The sequence below is a fragment of the Leopardus geoffroyi genome, chromosome E2 (assembly GCF_018350155.1).
Source record: "Leopardus geoffroyi isolate Oge1 chromosome E2, O.geoffroyi_Oge1_pat1.0, whole genome shotgun sequence".
Lineage (NCBI taxonomy): Eukaryota > Metazoa > Chordata > Mammalia > Carnivora > Felidae > Leopardus > Leopardus geoffroyi.
The window spans coordinates 5,988,397-6,010,604 of NC_059335.1; the positions used below are offsets into that span (position 1 = coordinate 5,988,397).

At 40.3% G+C, this 22,208-nt stretch overlaps 1 protein-coding gene across 3 annotated transcripts in view; it reads left to right on the plus strand.

Moving 5' to 3' along the window:
* The window catches only part of LOC123578000 (zinc finger protein 677-like), a 57,869-nt gene that overhangs the window by 22,037 nt on the left and 13,624 nt on the right, over nucleotides 1–22,208 (plus strand). Inside the window, exons 3-6 of one of the 3 annotated variants that reach the window (XM_045440480.1) lie at nucleotides 7,216–7,275; nucleotides 9,404–9,453; nucleotides 14,258–14,294; nucleotides 17,781–18,515. In XM_045440480.1, the coding sequence (XP_045296436.1) occupies nucleotides 7,216–7,275; nucleotides 9,404–9,453; nucleotides 14,258–14,294; nucleotides 17,781–17,812 (179 nt within the window). In that variant the 3' untranslated portion in view covers nucleotides 17,813–18,515. Of the gene's footprint in view, nucleotides 1–7,215; nucleotides 7,276–9,403; nucleotides 9,454–14,257; nucleotides 14,715–17,780; nucleotides 18,516–22,208 lie in introns of those variants that run through there. The other 2 variants (XM_045440477.1, XM_045440478.1) reach the window with 2 other exon arrangements.

The window sequence follows — 22,208 nt, forward strand, 5'->3', positions numbered from 1 at the left end:
TGGCTAGGTTTTTGTCTTTTATGTGTTTTAATAGCTTGTTGTGTGTTCTGCACCTGTGAGTACTACTATATTAAAAAGGGGTCATGGGGCGCCTGGGTAGCTCAGTTGGTTAAGCGACTTCAGCTCAGGTCATGATCTCATGGTTTGTGGGTTCGAGCCCTGCGTCGGGCTCTGTGCTGACAGCTCAAAGCCTGGAGCCTGCTTTGGAGTCTGTGTCTCCCTCTCTCTCTGCTCCTCCTCTGCTCATGCTCTGTCTCTCCCTCTTAAAGATAAACATTTAAAAACTTTTTTTAATTTAAAAATAAATATAAAAAGGGGTCATACACTCTCCAGGATCTGGCACTTCAGGAAGTGTTTTTAGAGTGTGTTGTGTGCACTCTGTTGTTGCGGCTTTGGCTGTTCAATCCCACTGCTCATAGTGGTGGATTGTTTGGACCTTCCACTAGGTGTGCTTTGATTTGGAAAAAAAGGGGGGAAGGGGGGGGAACCTTACCCTGTACAGAGAGAGAAATCAAAGGGGCAAGAAAAAAAAGACCAGGCAGAGAATCAAAGAAAATATAAGACTTAATCCAGAGAGAGAGAGAAGAAAGTAAAGAAGGAGATATAGAAAAGGTGAAAGAGAATAGAATAAAAATACCTCATCAAACAACCAGAACAGAGAAAGAAAGGGGAAAAAAAGACTATATACGTATGTGTGTATGTGTACGTGTGTGTGTTTGTGTGTGTGTGTGTGTGTGTGTGTGTGTGTGTTATATATATATATATATATATATATATATATATATATATACACGCACATCAGAAACTGTGAACCTGAATCCAAAGGGAGAAAAAAAGAGGACAGTAGAAAGAAAAAGAAGAGAGAAGAGAAGGGAAGGAAAAAAAAGAGAAAAAATAATTAAAAACTCAAAAAATAAACAGACTGATGTACAAAACCACAGGCCAGTTGTCTGTCAGTGCCTGGGACTGATGGCTTTGCAGGTCTGGAGGAGAGTCCATCTTGCTTGTTCAATGTTAGTCTCATTCCAGTAGATAAGCAGTTACCAGCCACAGAGGGGCGGGGTTTGGTGTAAGCAGGTCCTGCCTCCACTGGGGGCTCTGTCTTGTTCCCTGAAGCCTCACCGTGTTAGTGATAGGGGGATAAATGATAACACCCCAGTCTCTCCTCCCTGGACCAGGTGTCTCAGACCACACTGTTCAGTGGTTTTTGTTTGTTTTTCATGAATTTGATGTAATGGGGCACAAAAATAACGTTACTTTCTATACAAGTTATATGTTATATTTATTCCAATGGGAAATTAATGAAATGTGAGCACTAAAATATTCCATGCTAGGAAGAATGCATTCCCCCACCCCCCGCCACGCGCGTTATTACTGTCTTATGTTTATATCCATGGAGGACCTACTACCTGCCAGGTGCCAGTAATATGGAAATGGGTAAAACACAGTTCAAAATCCCAAAAGAGCCCTCACAGAGTAAAGTAGATGGTCTGCCTGTCCTGCTTCACAGTTTCCCGTGCCTCCTGGGTGCTGTGCTGGGATTGAAAACCCAACGTCTTAAAGAATCCAGCACCCCACAGATCTGGTTTTGAGGCAGAGCCACTCTGCGCAGCCGGCAAAGGGCCGGTGGCTGACACTGGCAGGGTCTTTTGTCCTTGGGGGCAATAAACCCTCTTCCCACAGTACTCGAGGGAAGGGACTGCTCTCTCCCAGTGTTCTCCCAAAATCCCTGCTGCACCTTGGGCCGGCTGCCCTTCATCCCAGGCGCTCACAGCAGCAGCTGTGGTCCAGAGAAAGTCGTGCATGCCTGATAACTCTCATCTTTAGCTTTAAGGCTGTTTGCAAAATAGAAACTGGTTTCTCCCAACTTTTGGTTCTCCTGCCCCTCGTGCGGAGAGGTTTTTCTCTTGTCCAAGTACAATCTCACACTTCCACAGTCTCTCTTCCTTTTGTCTCTCTACAGAAGGCGTCCCCTCCCCTCCTGTGCCTATGCTGCCCACAGCTTTATCTATCCCAATTCGCAAACACACACCTCTGTCCTCCTGAGCTGTCTCAGTCCACCTGTGGAGATTATTCTGTCACTCCACCAACTGATTTCCTGGGTGTTCTAAGTGTTCTGACTTCAATACAACTGTGTTTGAGGGAGGAGGGAAATCCCGGTCCCCCTACTTCTCCACCATCTTGACTACTCCCTCTGGGAATTTTACAGTTTTATGACTCATGAGTTTAGGTGTCTAATCCATTTTGAGCTAATTTTTGTGTATGGTGTAAAATAATGAACCAACTACATTTTTTTTTTCCTGTGGATATCCAGTTTTTTCAGATCTTTCATTGAACAGACTGCCTTTCCTCCACTGAGTGCTCTTAATACCCTGGTGGAACATCATTTACTATATACAGAAAAATTTCTGACATCTGTATTCCATTTCGCTGGTCTCTGTCTTTCTTTATGCCAGTACTACACTGTTTTGATTCCTTTAGCTTTTAATAAATTTGAAATAAGGAAGTGTGAGACCTTCAACGTGGTTCTTGTTAAGTTGTTGCTATGCAGTGTTCCTTGAGATTCCATATGAATCTTAGGATAGGATCATGTACTTCATCAAAAGATTTTATTAGGGATTGTATTGAATCTGTTGATTGCTTTGAAGAGTATTGACATCTTGGCAATACTAAGTCTTCCAATACATGAACTTGGAATATCTTTGCATTTATTTGTGTCTTCTCCCCAAATTTCTTCAGCAGTGTTTTTAGTAAGAGTGTACAAATCTTTCCTCCTAGGCTAAATTTAAGCTTAATTATTTTATCCGTTTTGATGCTATTGTAAATGGAAATGTTGTCTCAATTGCCTTTTTGGATTGTTCATGGATAATGTGTAGCAACACAATTAATTTTTGCATGTTGGTTTTCTCTCTTGCAATTTTTCTAGATTCATTCTTCAGTTCTAGCAGTTATATGTTTTGTGTCTGTGTCTGTGTGTGTAATACACAGGATTTTCTACATATAATATCATGCTGGCTGTGAACAGAGGTAATTTTGCTTCTGCTTTTTTATATTTGAATACCTTTTATCTCTCTTCCTCTTTTTGCAGGGGCGGCTATCTGTTACGGCTAGGACTTCTAGTAGTACGTTTTATAGAAATAGAGCAGGCATCCTTGTATATATAAACTCTGTGAGTCTACTCACAGGGTTGGAAAAATGCTGCTAATTTAGCTGAATTATTTAAAAGCAAATTAGTGCTGTTAGATGCACTGAATATTGCATGTTTTATAGTAGACTCAGAAGTTACTTTTATAAGATGAGAGGTCTTAACAAATGTAATTAGTGTGGCAAGGCTTTTAGCAGGGATTTACACCTTTGACTTCATGAGAAAATTCATACTGGAGAAAAGCCATACAAATGTATTGAATGTGGCAAGGCTTTTAGACAATGGTCTGACCTCAGGATTTACCAAAGAATTCATCCTAGAGAGAAACCTTACAAGTGCCATGAGTGTGGCAAAGCCTTTACTCGAGGCTCACCCCTCACCAGTCATCAGATAATCCATACTGGAGAGAGCCTTATAAATGTACTGAATGTGGCAAGGCTTTTAGGTATTGCCTTAAACTCATTGTTCACCAAATCGTTCATATTTACAAATGCAACAAATGTAGCAAAGTTTTAAATTAGTACTCTTCACTAGATATGAGTAAATCTCCTGGAGAGAAACCACACACGTGTAATGTGTGTGGAAAGGATTTTACCCAAAGATCAAAATTGCAGGAACATACTAGACCATATACCTTATAAATGCAATGAGTGTGGCAAAGCTCTTAGCTTGAGTTCCAAGTATTTTGCAACAAGAGTCCATGTTGAAGGGAAACCATGTAAATGTTTGTGGCGGAGCCATTTTCCATGCCTTACAATGAGATTAGAATATATACCTTTCAGAGAAACCACACAAAACTAATGTGCATGCTAAGTCTTTTGCCTCAAGGTCAAAACTGTGGAATGTCAGAGGATTTATATTGGAGAGCCACCTTACAAATGTAAAGAATATCATAAAATTTCAATAAATTGTCATGCCTTTAGAGTAATGAGAGAATTTATTCAGGGGAAACTATACCAAATATGCTGAATGTGGAAATACCTTTAAAAAACCGTGTGTCCTCAGGATTTGACAACAAATTTGTACTGGTGAGAATCCTTGCAAATCCTTACAACTTTGGTAAATATTTTGACCAATTCACAGAACAGACCACACATTAGAAAATCCAGGAATAACTGGATCCAGCTGGAATAACTAAGTCTGTAGGTCTCAGTGATTAATGTGAAATGTTACACACTGCAGAATAATTATGTCACAAAATGTTAAAACATCTATATCACGGGAACAAGGACGTGTGGAAGTAGCTCATGATTTTCTGTGTATAAGATATTTGAGTTTTCTTGAAAAGGCTACATTACTGTTTATGAGTTTCACCCTCAAGTTTGAAATCTGTTGATCTTACAGGCCTTTCCTGACAGTCTCTGAGGAGCAGTCATAAGATGAAGGGGCCTACTTCCTTGGGTGTGACCCATTCATATCCATGTTCCCTAAACTACAAGGACATGGAGTTGTCAGATTCAATTTTGTGTGAATTTGCATTGGGGAGGGGCAGAGAATAATGCAAAACCACCATAGAAGTCATCCTGCTTGTTATGTTCAAGGCATTCTTCTCTAGTTAGACGCTTCTTTAGATGAGTTACAGGGACTGACCTTTTCATGAGATGATGGTGATAGTTTGTTTGCTAGGGACGGATTATGTGGTAGAAACAATGCAGGGGAAGATAGTAATAGCTGTGCTATACTATCAATGACAAACTGATGGATCATTAATGCCATTTCCCATTTCTTGGAAAATGAAGAGAGCAGTTATCTGAGAGGGCAGTTGAATCAAAAGAACCAGAACAGTATATGCATGATTCATACTTAACCCCTGCCATTACATTTTGCTACTGTTTACTTTGGAATGTATCACAAGTCTCATGTTTTCATTAATGAAATTTAAATAATTTTTCTCCATAACCCTGAAGGAGTCATGTTCTTTTTCCAACATAGTTTTATCCCATCTCTATAGAGTACTTTGTAACACATAGTAACAAGGTGCCATTAGGCTCTCAAGGTTGAAAGAATCTATAATAATTTCCTTCCATGATGGAATTAAAGAATGGACAGTTTGAAGATTATATACTTAACACTTTGCATTTGAGTTGTTCTCTCCACACTTTGCGCCAGGATATTTATGTGGCTATAATAAAAATGCCACAGCAGTGCAAGTTCAAGACTCTGATTCCCTAAAACCTGCCCCCCATTCAAGAATCTGCACCATATGATTCTCTTTCTTCATGTGTTTTGTGCCCCAATAAAACCCATGGTTTCTAACATGGTTTAAATAAAGTGAAAATAGGAACATAGTACACATGAAAAATTCAGAAATAAAATTTCAGAAATAAGGCTAAAAATAATCGTTTTTCGCTTGGAGCACCAAAGAAGTAATTTAGAATGAACAGTATACAATGGGAGCATTTGTTTCATAGTTAAACTAGAAATTTCACATATTCATTGTCTAACACATTTTTTGTTAACTTCCACTTGTGGCCGTCCACTGGAACAGATGGAACCCTAACCAAAGTTGGGTTTGGATATTGAGACTGGTGGTGCCATGCACTAAAAGTGTGATGAGAACACATACTGTAATTAAGATTTCTAGGGAGAGCACAGACTTCCAAGCTGGTCAAAAAAAAAAAAAAAAAAAAAAAAAAAAAAGGCTTGAGGGAACAGGAAATGGTGAGTGGTTTGGTGTGTTTTGGGTGGTGACTGGGTGGAGCTGGGGGGAGGATGCCTTCTGTGGTTGAACTTTGGGCTGATACCGAAGGAAGGAGCACCAGGCTTTTCTCTCAGCTTGGGCAGGTGGGCAGAATAGATGTGGTGGTGAGGCTTAAAAGGTGTCAGTCATCAGCCACCAAAAAATGGATACTCTTTAGTAATACACTGAATATGTACTCTTGAAACTCCTGATTTCTTGGTTGGGAAAGACAAACTTTTCTTCATGCTAATTTGTTACATTCCTTTTCCTTCTGTACACCTAGATTCCATTGTATGATGTGCTTGTTGATATGCTTATAGAATACTATTTAGATAAATTGCCTTAAGATATTTTTATGCTAGCTTAATGAAGATGTTTGGAAATGTTTATTACATCATAAATGTTACTAAACAATTTTATTAGAACAGTTTTCCAGAGGATTTTAAAATGTGAATTTCAAAGTTTGGTCTTGAACAATTCATTCCATGGCTCATTTTCAACTGTAGTCAAACTTCTTTTTTTTATACAATTTTCCCTTGCCATTATCTTTTCTTTCCACACGTTGTGACCCAGATTATATGTTTCATTTACATTTTTTTTCCCAGTTTACACCAAGGGATACATAAGTCAGTGGGTTGTTGGGAGACTCACATGAAAAATGCATATGAGATGGTGACAGGTACAAAGTAGGTGCTAAATCTGAAGAGTTCCTTCAGGTCTTGAGTGAAATAACTTGAAACATCTTAACTGTAGTAGTTGGCTGTGGTCTGGTGCTTGGAAACCAAGTGTGTGGAGGTTAACGAGCACACAGTGAAGTAAATGAAAAAGTAAATAAAAAATGAAAATGATGAATAAGATAGAGTCCCTGCGATTCCAACCCTGGTGTCTGACAAGGAGATGATGGCCTCAGTTGCCTGGAGGCCATTCTGCCATTTCCCAGTGACTGATTCTTGTCTTCAGAGCCACAGGTTCCTGCACTGGAACGTGGGCTCATATTTCTTTTACTTTTTCTTTTCTAAGCAATCATACATGGATTGTTTTTAAGTAGGTTTCATGCCCAGCTCAGAGCCCAATGGACGGCTTGAACTCCTGACCCTGAAATCAAGACCTGAGCTGAGGTCAAAAGTCAGACACCTAACCAACTGAGCCACCCAGGCACCCCTGTATTGTACTTTTAATTTCAGGTTCAAGGTGTAAATTGCTAGTATATAGAAATGCAGTGGATTTTTGCATGCTTCTGTGTTCTAACACTTTGTAAATTTTCATTCTTCTAGAAAATTTTTGTACATTCCTTTGTATTTTCTATACATACCACTTCAAAAATATTCCTGTTGATGCTGTGACAAATTACCACAGCCTGAATGACTTTAACACATTTATTCTCTTACAGTTCTGGAGGCGAAATGTGTAAAATGGATCCATAGCGCCGTGCTCCGTCTGGATGTGCCAGGTCAGATTTTGTTTCCTTACCTTCCCATGTCTGGAGGCCACTTATATCCTCTGCCTCATGGTGGTCCCCTTCCTCCCTCTTTGAAGCCAGCAGGATAGCATCTTCAAACTTGTTTACCTCTGTCATCACTTCACCAACCTTTACATAAGTAACTCTACCTGCAGCCTTCTTATAAGTCCCTCGGGACCATATCGCATTTACCAGATCATCCAGGATAATCGCCCGCCTCATGATCTTCACCAGAGCACATCTGCAGACTCCCTTACGACATTTACAGTAACACTCCCGTGTGATAGGCACAAGGACATGGCCATCCTTTGGGATGGGTGTGTTATCCAGCCTAACACAACCATGATGGCTTCTGCAAGTAGCTACTATTTTATCTTCCTTTTCTCTCGTTATCATTTTTGTTTACTCCTCTTCTGTCACTGACTAGAACTTCTAACATGTCAAATATCAGTGTGGAGAGTGGACATCCTTGCCTTGTTTCCAGTCTCTGAGGAAAAGCATCCAGTCTTTCACCATTAGGGGTAAAGTTTGCTGTAAGTTTTTTGCAGGTGTTCTTTACCGAGTGTAGGAAATTTCCCTCTGTTCCTAGTTTTCTGAAAGTTTAGATCATAAATAGGTGTTGAATTTTGGCAAATCCTCCTCTGTATCAATTGACAGGATCCTGTGATTTTTCCTGTCGAGCCTGTTAACATGATGGCTCATACTGCTGGAATTTGAAACTGCTCTCTGTCCCCCAAATAAACCCATTTGGTCATGGTGTACAATTCTTTCTGTGTATTGCTGACTTCCAGTGTTAACAGTTTGCTAAGAATTTTTGCACCTTCATTTGGGATTTCTTTGGTAGTTATCTCCCCCTGCCCCCTTAATGTTTTTGTGTAGTTTTGGTATTACGCTAATACCGGCCTCATACGGTTAGTTGGGTAAAGTATTCACTCTTCTATTTTCTGAGAGACATTGTGTAGAATTCCTGTTAATTCTTTGTAGGTTTGATAGAATTGTCTAGTGTTGGTGTTGTGACTTTGTTGTACTAATATTTGTTAAGTAGAGTCCTAGATGTCAGATGGTGAGCCACGGTTCAACAAGAGATTGTAAGGGAAAGTGAAGTAGAGAAGTTAATTACTCACAGATCGTGGGGGAGCTATTCTGCACACCCATGGGGGTCGTGTGAGGAGATTAAGACAGGGTGCAGGCAGAGATCTTAGGGCAGGACCAAGGGTGAATGCCTTTATTAGGGTCCCTCAATGGAATGCCTTGGGGTTCTGGGCTAAGGCCACAATGGTCAATTCAAACCAAACAGAGTAGGGTTTCGGTAAGCTTTTGGAGGTGTGTGGGGCGGTATTATCAAAAGGGGACAAGGGGAAGACCCTGGGAGATGGGGAAGAATGCTTATCATAGGGAAGATTGGGAAAGTCCTGTCAGGAAATCACGTTTGCTTCTGTCTCCATGGGCTGTTATCTAGGGTATGTGTTCAAGGGAAGGGCTGGTTATCATTTCGAGGTCCCTACAGTCCATTCCACCTGGCTACACAGAATGGATGCTGAGGAACACTCAACACTCACTCTGTGTGCCTGCAGGTTTCTTTTTCGGGAGGGAATTTTCAGATTGCAGACTTACTCTGCAGTTCAAAGGATTCCTACCATTCCTTTCACATGGGTGATTTGTGGTAAGGTGTACGTTTAGAGGAATTGGTTCATTTCCCCTAAGTTTCCAAGTATACGTGTGTTTCGTATTAGTCCCTTACTATCTTTTTGATGTTTGTAGGTTCTGGAGTAATATTCCCTGTTTAATTTGTTATGAGTCATTTATATTTTCTCTTATATTTTTTGGTAGTTTTGCTAGCGAATCATGAACTTGATTTTTTTCAGTGAGCCAGCTCTTTGTTTTATTTTCTCTATTGTTTCCTATGTTCAGTTTTACTTATTTTTGTTCTTGCCTTTATTTCCTTCTTTCTGCTTCATTTGTGTTTCTTTTTTCCCTTCTGAGTTCTTGCTGCAATTTAGATTGTTCCTGGATATTTTCCCTCTTTTCTAGTATAAGCATTGAGCATCAATGTCCCTCTTAGTACTGCTTCAGTTGAATCTCACAGATAATGACATGTTGTATTTTCATTTTCATGCAGCCGTATATTTCCCTCAAGTCTTCCTCTTCTTCCTGTGGATTATTTGGAAGGTATGTTGTTTAATTTCCAAGTGTTTGGAGATTTTCCTGTTAACTTTATGTTTTTGTAGTTGGATTCCATTGTGGGCGGTGAACACACTCTAGGATTCTATTCTTTTGAATTTGTTGAAGGGTGCCTTAGGACCCAGCAGAAGAACTGTCTTGACATATGTTCTTGAGGGGGAAAAAATGTGTAATCTCCTGTGTTTGGGTGGTGTTATAAAAATGTTGATGAGATCATGTGACTTGATGGTGTTGTAGTGTTCATCAGTGTCCTGTTGACTTTCTGTCATTATTCTATCAATTATTGAGAGAAGTCTCGAGCTGTAATTGTCAATTTGTCTGTTTCTCCTTTCAGTTCTATCATTTGATGGTTAATATATTTTGCAGCTATTCTTTGGTGGATACACACTCAGCATTGCAAAGTCACTTTGTTTGACCCGTCAACTATGTAATTTCCCCCTCTATCCTCAGTAATTTTATTTTCTCTGAAATTTGTTCTATCTGGTATTAATATAGACATTCCTGCTTTCTATTGATTGAGGTTTACATGGTATAAGTTATACTGTTCTGTAGACATTGGGGCTCAGATAACTCTTTCATGTATGAAACTGTACTGTGCATTGTGGGATATTTAGCAGCATCGCTGGCCTGTACCCACTAGATACCAGTAGAACCACCACAGTGATGACATTAAAAATGTCCCCAGAACTTTGCAAATGTTCCCGAGGTGGGGGATGGTTATCCCCCCTGTATATCAATTCCACCAATATAGAGATCAGGAAAACAAAAGATACTATCATGCCACTTTGTTCTCAGCTGCATTTAACACAGTATTCCAAGAAAGCCCTGATGTCAGAAGTGAATGACCTGATTTGCAAGTAGGATTTAAGGACGTAACTGTGCCTCATCTCTAGCGGGTAAAACTGACCATTAATAAATCCTTTGAGGTCAAGCGCAAGTTAAAATTCAAAATCATGGCAAAGTCGACATGAAAGACATGGCCCTAATTAATTCCCTATGAAGTTACCTGCCGTTGACTACAGCAGGTCCTGTGGGTTGCTTCTCTTGGACAGCGTGGCTTAGTGAACGGAAAGCACAGGTGTGGCTCTATTAGAGGGGCCCGAGAGGCTCAATGACCCTGAAATAAATACGAAGAGCATGGCATGTCTAGCTAAGTATGGTGGGTGTAGCTAACAGATGTAGCTGTTTGGTATCACATAAAGTGCTATGTAAAAATATTGTGCTGTCCACGATGCGCCAAGTTTGCACCAGAAGGAAACTGTGATGGTGCAGTAACGTTTGGTGACGTACATTATGATGGCAAGGAGGTCACTGGGGAAAACGGCTGGTTGTGCAAGGAAGACGGGGTTTCTGACACTTCAGCAGATGTAACTACATGAAGTCAAGAACGGTGAAACACAAAGGACTGGAAAGCTATTCTCAGGGGAAAAGCAGGAACCTAAGAAAAGATCCTCCCTCATTCCTGCCCCTCCCTGTTTGCTGTGGACCAGAGACTGCTGGGTCCCTCCTTTCCTTTTCTTTTCGGAATGGGAGGGTTTATTGAGTTTTTTTCTGTTCCACCATAATGTGTTAGGAGTGAGGACTCCACGTCAGGCTCTCAACCAAGAGGAATCTCACGAGACTGTTGCAAGACCCTCCCATGTGACTGTAGTCATGTTTGGGTAGAAATTTTTTCTTTCGGGACAAACCTAAGTGTATTTTGTGTGAAATACAAAGAAGGGATAAATGATTCCTGATAGAAGTTGTACTATCGTACATTGTAATATTTCCAATTAATTATCACCCTCTTGTGAGATTATATGTCTCTGCTCTTTGATATCAAGCTTGGCCACACGACTTAGGCAACCCTTCTTCTTTTTGAGGGGACTACACGTCCTTCCCAATTTATAGCCACCTTGACTAATGCGGTGTGAGTAGAATGGCATATTTTAAGTGTAAGCAGAAGCTTTCAAAGCTTTGTTTGCTCCTTCTCTTCTCTCTGGCGCAGGGATCGTTATAACCACATAGACTGAAGTTCTATCCCGAGTCTCAGACTCAAATGACAGAACCAAGCAAGAGGTGACTAATGATAGAAGTGATATGAGGAAGAAATAAATGTTTGTTCTGATGAACCCAAGAGAATTCAGGGATATTTGTTACCATAGAAAACCCTTCTAGAAAGCTGACTGGTACTTTGTGACCTTTTCTTTCCTCCTTACCCATCTTAACTACCCAAAGTCATTGTCTCCAGTAATTGTACCACCTTTGAAATCATGTTTTCACTTACTCCCTCCCTATATTACTACCCTCATATCTGCCATTTTATATTCTCTACTTCCATTAAAATATCCATTTATTTTTAATTTTATTGTTTTAATTTTGTAACTTTATTTCGTGAGAGAGCTCATGCATGTGTGGGGTAGGGGCAGAGATAGAGAGAGGGAGAGAGAAATTTAAGGGAGCTCCACGCTCTGTTCAACCGACTCTGCCACCCAGGTGCCCCCATTTATTTTAATGCATCTAGAAATATATTGCCCTTTACAATCTAACTACCCTCAATGGACTATGTGTTCTCAGTTACAACATTTTCAACTGGTTTATCATAATGAAATATTTATAAATAACCTCAAGAACCTTGCCTTCTTCACTGTCCTGCTTCACCTAAGTAGGCCTCAGACTGCATGAGCTCACTTAGGAGGAGGTTCACACTCCTTGGCAAACACCCAAAGCAAACAAGTAAACAAACAAAAAGGAAGAGTCTTTGGCTTAGGTGTTCTGTGGCTAGCCCTTTTCCAAGGACGTGGTCTTCAGTTTCTCCCGCTGTGGTGGCAAATTATGAATGTTCTGCTTTCATTTTCATTCACTTCAGGCTACGTTCTCATTTCTTTCTCTACATCTTCTTTGTCCCAGGGTTAGTCACAAGGAGGTCATTGTTTTCCAAGTATTTGTGGATTTTCCAGAGGCTTTTCTATCATAATTGATAGTGATTTCTATCATAATTCCATGGTGGTCATACACATATTTTGTGTGATGTGAATTCTTTTAAAATTTAGCGAGACTAGTTTGATGGCCCAGAATATGGTTTCTCTTGGTAAAGTACTGTGTGCACTTTTAAAGATTGTGTTTAATTCCCTGGTTAGGTGGAGTGTTCTTATGAATGAAAAAAATCAGTATTTCTCCTGTGTAGGGAAAAAAAATCTGTTTTTTCCCCTACTGTGTGCTTCTATCCTGTCTCTCTCACTACTCACACAGAAGACTTCACTTCTGACACTTCTGGTCACAAATACGTGGAGGGTTTCCCCCACCAGCAAGCAGTCTCCGACACCAGCTGGTTTCCTACCATTCACCTCAACTGTGACACCCTCTCCCTGGATGCCCCTCCACACACTCCAGCCGCCCCGCAAGTCCAGGCTGACTCACGTGCTTCTGCAAACTGGTCTAGATCAGAGGTGCCAACAACCCCCTCATTGCCTTTGACTAGCCTGCTAGAGCCCCTCACAGAACTCAGGAAAACACATTTACCAGTTTATTACAGGCTATGATACAGGATACGGATGGACAGTCAGATGAAGAGACACACGGGATGAGGTCTGGGAAGGTCCTCAGTGAAGAAGCTTCTGTCCCCATGGAGTTGGGGTGTGTCACCTCCTGGAGGGGCGGTGTTCGCCAGCCTGAAATCTCTCTGAACCTCCAGCCATTGGGCTTTTGAGGAGACTTCCTCATATATGCATGAGCAGTCATTAACTCCATTTCCAGCCCCTGTCCTCTCTCTGGAGGATGAGGGGATAAGGCTCAAAATCACCATCCTTCCGGTGAGCAGCCCCACCCAAAGAGCCCACACAGGAGAGGCCTCATTATAACAAAAGATGCTGCTGTTACCCTCGTCACTTAGGAAATACAAGGACGTTAGGGTTTCCATGTAGGAGCCAGGAGCAGAGAACAATATCTACTTTTTCTTTTATCTCACAGCTCTGTAAATGTCAATTGGGGCAGTTTCCTTGATAGTCATGTTACAGTCGCCGAGGTACTGATTTTGTCTACTTGTTCTATTATGGAGAGAAGGGACATGGAGATCTCTGACTGTCATTGTTGATTGGTCTGTCATTGCGTTCCTGTCCGTTTTCTCAGGGGTTTTGAAGTTTTCTTGCCACGTGTATGGTTTAGGATTCTCATGTCATTCGGGGGAATGTATCCCTTTATGATTATGAAGTAGATTTCATTATCCCTGGTCATAGAATTTGCTCTTTAATTAACTTTGATCTGATATAGCTACTCTATTTTAATAACATTAATAGCATTTATGTTTATCTTTTTTCCATGACTTTACATTGTGTTTTTAATTTGTGAAGTGATTCTCCTAGGGAATACATTGTTGTCTGTTTTTTAAAAATCCAGTTGACAGGAGCGCCTGGTTGGTTCACATGGTTAGGTGTAAGACTCTTGATTTCAGCTCAGGTGCTCTCACGGTTCCTGAGATCAAGCCCCTTGCTGGGCTCTGTACTGACAGTACAGAGCCTGCTTGAGATTCTTTCTCTCCTTCTCTTCTCTCTTTCGAAATAAATAAAACCAAAAAAAAAAAAAATCAGTGACAATTTTTCCTTTTCAATGGGGTTTTTAGACTGTTTCCTTTTACAGATATTACTATATAGATTTAAATTGTCTTGCTATTGCTTTTAGATCTCCTTTGCTCTGTTCCCTCTTTTTCTGCCTTTGAAGTAACTCAATTTTTACAGAAGATTTTGTTTTAAATCGTTTTTATTCTTTTTCGGATTACTGGTATTACCTATAACTATTTTTTATGTGTTTGTTTCAGGGGTTATCCTATACAGCTTACCACAGTCTACCTTCACGTGAGTTTATACTTCCTCATGTAGAGCACCCGACACTTCCTTTCCACATGGACTTCCATTTCTCTGCTTCTGCCGTGTGCTACCATTAGTATGGGTTTGTTTTATATATGCTATACACACATATACTAGAGTGTTAGTTTATTAAACAGTCCACCATATTTTAAGGAGGCTAAAAAATAGGAAAGATATTGCTTATTTATCCATAGAGTTACTACTTCTAGTGCTCTTAATTCCTTTGTGTAGATCAGGAGCCTGCCACCTACAGAACATGAGCCAAATACAGCCTAACAACTATTTTTAAGTACAGTGTAACTGGAATGCAGCCACATTCATATTTAGGTACTTTTGACCCAGTAAGGACATACTGGAAGAGTGGTAACAGAATCAGTATGGCCTACAAAGAATAAAATATTTAATGTATGTTCCTTGCATAAAAGTTTGCCGGCCTCACACATAGAGTCACATTATCATCACATCTGAGTTAGCATAAAATTTAGGATATGAAACATATGAAAAGTCAACTTTGTATAAATACTAGGCACAAGATGGAAGCACAAGTCTCACATGGAAGCATAAGACTAGGAATAATTGGGGGTTAGTAGATCTTGTACTAATGAGGAAATATGAAATGTGTGATTTTGTTACTATTCAATTTTTAAGTACAATATCTTATATGTTAAAAATTTGTTTGTTGGGGCGCCTGGGTGGCGCAGCCGGTTGGGCATCCGACTTCAGCCAGGTCACGATCTCGCCGTCTGTGAGTTCGAGCCCCGCGTCAGGCTCTGGGCTGATGGCCCGGAGCCTGGAGCCTGTTTCCGATTCTGTGTCTCTCTCTCTCTGCCCCTCCCCCGTTCATGCTCTGTCTCTCTCTGTCCCAAAAATAAATAAACGTTGAAAAAAAAAAAAATTTGTTTGTTGACGGTGACATTGAAGATATAACTGAGGCGTAAAAGACCCAGCAAATTTTACTTGATACACATTCTTTTTTTTTTTTTTTTAATTTTTTTTTTTCAACGTTTATTCATTTTTGGGACAGAGAGAGACAGAGCATGAACGGGGGAGGGGCAGAGAGAGAGGGAGACACAGAATCGGAAACAGGCTCCAGGCTCTGAGCCATCAGCCCAGAGCCCGACGCGGGGCTCGAACTCATGGACCGCGAGATCGTGACCTGGCTGAAGTCGGACGCCCAACCGACTGCGCCACCCAGGCGCCCCATACTTGATACACATTCTTAAGTAGCAGTATACCCCTGGCTGGCTACAGGGGTAGACAAGACGAAAAGTATGTATCTTAGCAAGTCCTGGGATCAAATCCCTCAGACAGTTTGACAAATGGTATTTACTGTCTTTCCTTTAAGTCCTTGTCGACTCCACCACTATGTTCTCTCAGTAGGGGTAAGGTTGCCATAAAGAAATAGGTCCATGCATTCTCCAAATAGGTCATGGTTTTGGATCTATTACATATAATCTTAAACACTATGGGCAGTTTTCTTATTAAAATTTTAAAAATTCTAACTGCAAGGATTCCCAAAATTTAAATGTCTCCAGTGGAAACTTAGTATCCCATTTCTTTAAGCCACACAACAATTGTGGATATTCCCAATCCACTGTAAATATGTTCCCATTCTGCCAATTTTCTGCTTGTTTCCTCCACCCACTTGCCCTTCCTCATTGGTATTTGCATGATACGCTTTCAGTGGTTCTGCTCAAAGATGACCTCATCATGTGGGCATTGCCTGAAAACATTGTTTAAATTAGGAAACCCTGTGATCTATCATTGTATATGAACATGTTTATGGTACTTACCAGTATCATATTTTATCCTTACAGACTTAACCTTATAGAATATAGGCTACTTGAAGGCAGGGAATTTTGTGTCCTGCTAATATCAGTGATTAGAAGAGTTCCTGACTGGTAGAATGATCGAATGCCTTTTTTTTTTTTTTTTTTTTTTTAATTTTTTTTTTAACGTTTATTTGTCTTTGAGACAGAGAGAGACAGAGCATGAATGGAGAAGGGTCAGAGAGAGGGAGACACAGAATCTGAAACAGGCTCTAGGCTCTGAGCTGTCAGCACAGAGCCCGAAGCGGGGCTTGAACTCACGGACCGCGAGATCATGACCTGAGCCGAAGTCGGCTGCTTAACCGACTGAGCCACCCAGGCGCCCCTCGAATGCCTTTTATCTGTACAAAGCAGAAAGTTACTATAGTGCATAAAAGCTACGAGACTAATAGGTCACATGCTCAAGTAAACATATAATTCCATTTGTGACACCAAATTCTTTACTCCTGTAACTTTGTACCCTAGTGTTCTGAACATTCCTCATAAATTCTCAAGCTGTATTTTGTTTGGTTCATCTTGTGAGTTTTAGGCAGCACGTGCCAAACAGCTGTAACCCATCTGTGAAGGATGATGCCTTTTGTAGATCTTCTCAGCTGCAAAATGTTAAATTCAAGATTCCCTCTCACTTGCTCCATTCTACTCTCAATACAAATGTTAATCTTATTGGTCAGGTCGGACAGTTCTTATTTGTGAGGGACAGACCTCCTGGAAATCAGTGGCTGAGACAACTAGGTGGTTTATCATTCTCACATAACAGGAAGCCCAGAGATGCAGGTTGGGATGGGATGGGTGCCCTGGGCAGTCTTCTGCCTGCTCCACCTCCCTTAGCACTCAGCACTCTCTCTCTTCTTACTGCAGGATGGCCACTGTATGACCAAGAAGAATGAATAGTGAGGGGCAAAGCCTTTTCGTTATTAGGTTTTGTCTTATTTACATGGAAGTAATCCAAGAGGGTTGTTCCTAATTAGCTACACATTTTAAAAGTGCAATTTTGATAAAGATATTGGGGGGGGGCAGTTTGGTCGCTCAGTCAGTTGACTGTCAGGACTCTTGATTTTGGCTCAGGCCATGATCCCTGGGTTGTGGGATTGAGCCCCAGGTGAGTTCTACACTGAACATGGAGCCTACTTAAGATTCTATCCCTCTCCCTCTGGCCCTGTCCCTTACTTGTGTGCACCCTTTCTAAAATTAATTAATTAAAATAAAATACGTATATTGAGGAATTTTCAAATTTCACATTACCACCACCTCAACAACAGAAGGTAAAAGAAAACAATGCTTTAGAAAACATTTCATAGACCAAATTTAAAAATACCCTTCATTAATATTAACTGACAAGGTAGTCAAGGATAACTTTGGGGTGAGTCAGATTTTTCGGTGGACTTTGTTCTTTATCCTGAATGTATAATATTGCATGCAACCCATGACCAGTCTGATATGTGTTCAAAATGAGTCAAAAATTATTAATCCTTAGTGTTTTCTAACTTAGAGATTTATTTCCTATGAAATTTATTGCTTTCATTTTAAGTTAATTTTATTTATCTGAATCAACACATAATTTGCCATGTTTCAATACAGATGTTCCGATTCTAATACCTTTTTTTAAAGTTTTTAAGAGTTTGTTCGTCTATTTTTTCACACTCAGTGTGGACCCCAGCGGGGGGCTTGATCCCATGAACCATGAGATCATGACCTCAGCAAAATGAAGAGTTGGACGCTTAACTGACTGAGCCACCCAGGCACTCTCTGATTCTAGTATCTTGGTAGAAAAATGGAATGAGTGATTTTGAGATTCCATTCATTCCATTCTCCCTTAAAGTGAAAGCTCTATAAAAGGCTTGTCGTTGGGAAATATTCTATCACTTCTGAATGTGTTTTAGTAATAGACTAGAACTTAATAGAAAAAGAATTGGGACATCATCTAAAAATATCTTAGGTAGTTGATCTAAACAGTAATTCACAACCAGTTTCCACAATCATACTGTGCAGTGGGGGCTATTTGTGCATCAGGAACAAAAGGAAGCATGAGGAAGATTGTGGTCTTTCCCAACCAAGTCAGTCAGGAGTAAATTATATGAAAGAGTCTGACTCTACTTTTGATGCCTGACTAATGATACTTGTGAAGCATCATTACAACCTCTTACCATTCTGCCCATCTGGGCAGGAAAAGCTAATAATGAAGCCCGAGAGGCCCTTCCCTTGGCAGGAGTCATAAGGTCACAGTGTCAGTGAGTACCATCACCCCCGCCCCACACAGGATGCGTCATAACAAAAGTAGTCACCATTCCCTGCTTTCTCTACCCATTTTCAGAACTTGAGAAGCCTACCCTGCTCTCCCGAGAAAGCATCATTATGTAATAAACATTCTCCTTACACTTCAGTGCATGCAGTCATCATTCTTGACATCTGACATCCTGTTCCAGTGCAGTAAGCACAAATGCAAATGATCATAAATGTTTTAGAGGGTAAATATGAGATTTCTAGTTATCAAAATTGCCATTGTGTATGTTCATTCTTCTTTTTTAAATTAATTTATTTATTTTGGAGACAGAGAGAGACAGAGCATAAGCAGGGAAGGGGCAGAGAGAGAGGGAGACATGGAATCTGAAGCAGGCCCCAGGCTCTGAACTGTCAGCACGGAGCCCGATGTGGGGCTCGAACTCACAGACCATGAGATCTTGACCTGAGCTGAAGTCAGACGCTCAGCCAATTGAACCACCCAGGCTCCCCATGTATGTTCATTCTTGAGAGTAAACTCATGAAGCCTTATCTTTTCAAATTATTCCCTGAGCGCTCCAGCAAAAATGTAGTTTGTGTTATCTTTATGCTTCTGAAATTTTCTTTTAGTACCTAATTCTTTTCATATGCCTACTACTTTTCTGTTTTCATTTAATATAACAGTGCAACACATGGGTCTCATTGCCGCACAAAAGGCATGCCAAAATATAATCATATGGTGTATATTTATGAATGGCGAGGCAGGTTGTAGAGGGTGAGAGTTTGAAATTGTGTTATTATGGTATTTTCATTATAGCCAGAAAAATAATTTGGGATATACTGTGGAGTGCATAACTCTCAAACACATTCAGGTTATGAATATGTATTTCCAAAATTGTAGGTTTGAATCTAACATGGAAGAAAATTGTAATGGATGATATTCAACCTGGAGAGTCCAAGAATATGAAATGCCCCAGTGAGCCAGGATGCACCTGGGCTAGTAAAAGGCAGATGGGGGAGCCTGGGTGGCTCAGTAGTTTAAGTGTCCAACTTCGGCTCAGATCATGATCTCATGGTTTGTGGGTTTGAGCCCTGCGTTGGGCTTTGTGCTGACAGCTAAAGCCTGGAGCCTATTTCAGATTCTGTATCTCCCTCTCTCTCTGCCCCTTCCCCACTCACAGTCCCTCTCTCCCTCTCAAAAAATAAACATTAAAAAAAAAAAAAAAGGCACATGATTCATTTAGGGTTACACAAAAGCTTACATTTCACATACTTAGATAAGAGAAACAGGGTATCCTAAATAAAATGATATAAATATGCAATTTCTGTGGCCAAATTTGAAAACTTCACAAGTATAATACTGTTGGGTTTATTTTTGTTTTGCTTTTGTTTTTGAGAGCACAAGTAGGTGAGAGGGGCGGAGAGAGACAGAATCTTAAACAGGCTCCACACTCTGTGGAGGACCTAACACAAAGATTGATCCCACGACCCTGAGCCAAAATTGAGTTGGAATCTCAACATACTGAGCCACCCAGGCACCTCTACTTTGGTTCTTTGTTTTGTTTTGTTGTTTTTTAATATGTAATTTACTGCCAAATTGGTTTCTATACAATACCCAGTGCTCATCCCAACAGGCGCCCTCCTCCTCAATGCCCATCACACACCCTCCCCTCCCTCCCACTCCCCATCAACCCTCAGTTTACTCTCAGTATTTAAGAGTCTCTTATAGTTTGTTTCTTCCCTCTCTGTGACTTTTTCTCCCCCTTCCCCTCCCCCCTGGTCTTCTGGTAAGTTTCTCAGGCTCCATATATTAGTGAAAACATATGTTATCTTTCTCTGCCTGACTTATTTCACTTAGCATAATACTCTCCAGTTCCATCCACGTTGCTACAAATAGCCAGATTTCATCCTTTCTCTTTGCCAAGTAGGATCCATTGTATATGTAAACCACATCTTCTTTATCCATTCATCAGTTGATGGACATTTAGGCTCTTTCCATAATTTGGCTATTGTTGAGAGTGCTGCTATAAACATTGGGGTACAAGTGCACCTATGCATCAGCACTCCTGTATCCCTTGGGTAAATTCCTAGGAGTGCTATTGCTGGGTCATAGGGTAGATCTATTTTTAATTTTTTGAGGAACTTCCACACTGTTTTCCAGATCAGCTGCACCAGTTTGCATTTCCACCAACAGTGCAAGAGGGTTCCCATTTCTCCACATCCTCTCCAGCATCCATAGTCTCCTGATTTGTTCATTTTAGCAACTCTTACTGGTGTGAGGTCGTATCTCATTGTGGTTTTGATTTGTATTTCCCTGATGAGGAGTGACGTTGAGCATCTTTTCATGTGCCTCTTGGCCATCTGGATGTCTCCTTTAGAGAAGTGTCTATTCATGTCTTCTGCCCATTTCTTCACTGGATTATTTGTTTTTCGGGTGTGGAGTTTGGTGAGTTCTTTATAGGTTTTGGATACTAGCCCTTTGTGCGATATGTCATTTGCAAATATCTTTTCCCATTCCATTGGTTGCCTTTTAGTTTTGTGATTGTTTCCTTTGCAGTGCAGAAGCTTTTTATCTTGATGAGGTCCCAGTACTTCATTTTTGCTTTTAATTCCCTTGCCTTTGGAAATGTGTCAAGTAAGAAATTGCTGTGGCTGAGGTCAGAGAGGTTTTTTTCCTGCTTTCTCCTATAGGGTTTTGATGGTTTCCTATTTCACATTCAGGTCCTTTTTCCATTCTGAGTTTCTTTTTGTGTATGGTGTAAGAAAGTGGTCTAGTTTCATTCTGCATGTTGGTGTCCAGTTCTCCCAGCACCATTTGTTAAAGAGACTGTCTTTTTTCCATTGGATATTGTTTCCTTCTTTGTCAAAGATGAGTTGGCCATACGTTTGTGGGTCTAGTTCTAGGGTTTCTATTCTATTCCATTGGTCTATGTGTCTGTTTTTGTGCCAATACCATGCTGTCTTGATGATGACAGCTTTGTAGTAGAGGCTAAAGTCTGGGATTGTGATGCCTCCCGCTTTGGTCTTCTTCTTCAATATTACTTTGGCTATTTGGGGTCTTTTGTGGTTCCATTCAAATTTTAGGGTAGCTTGTTCTAGCTTCAAGAAGAATCCTGGTGCAATTTTGATTGGGATTGCGTTGAATGTGTAGATTGCTTTGGGTAGTATTGACATTTTAACAATATTTATTCTTCCAATCCATGAGCACAGAATGTTTTTCCATTTCTTTATACCTTCTTCAATTTCCTTCATCAGCTTTCTATAGTTTTCAGCGTACAGATCTTTTCCATCTTTGATTAGGTTTATTCCTAGGTATTTATGATTCTTGGTGCAGTTGTGAATGAGATACATTTCTTTATTTGTCTTTCAGTTGCTTCATTATTAGTGTATAAAAATGCAGGTGATTTCTGTACATTAATTTTGTATCCTGAGACTTTGCTGAATTCTTGTATCAGTTCTAGCAGACTTTTGGTGGAGTCTATCAGGTTTTCCATGTGTAGTATCATGTCATCTTCAAAAAGTGAAAGCTTGACTTCATCTCTGCCAATTTTGATTTCATTTGATTTCATTTCTGCCTTTTATTTCATTATGTTGTCTGATTGCTGATGCTAGAACTTCCAACAGTATGTTAAACAATAGTGGTGAGAGTGGACATCCCTATCATGTTCCTGATCTCAAGGGGAACGCTCTCAGTTTTTCCCTGTTGAAGATGATATTAGCTGTGGGCTTTTCATAAATGGCTTTTATGATGTTTAAGTATGTTCCTTCTATCCTGACTTTCTCGAGGGTTTTTATTAAGAAAGGATGCTGAATTTTGTCAAATGCTTTTTCTGCATTGATTGACAGGATCATGTGG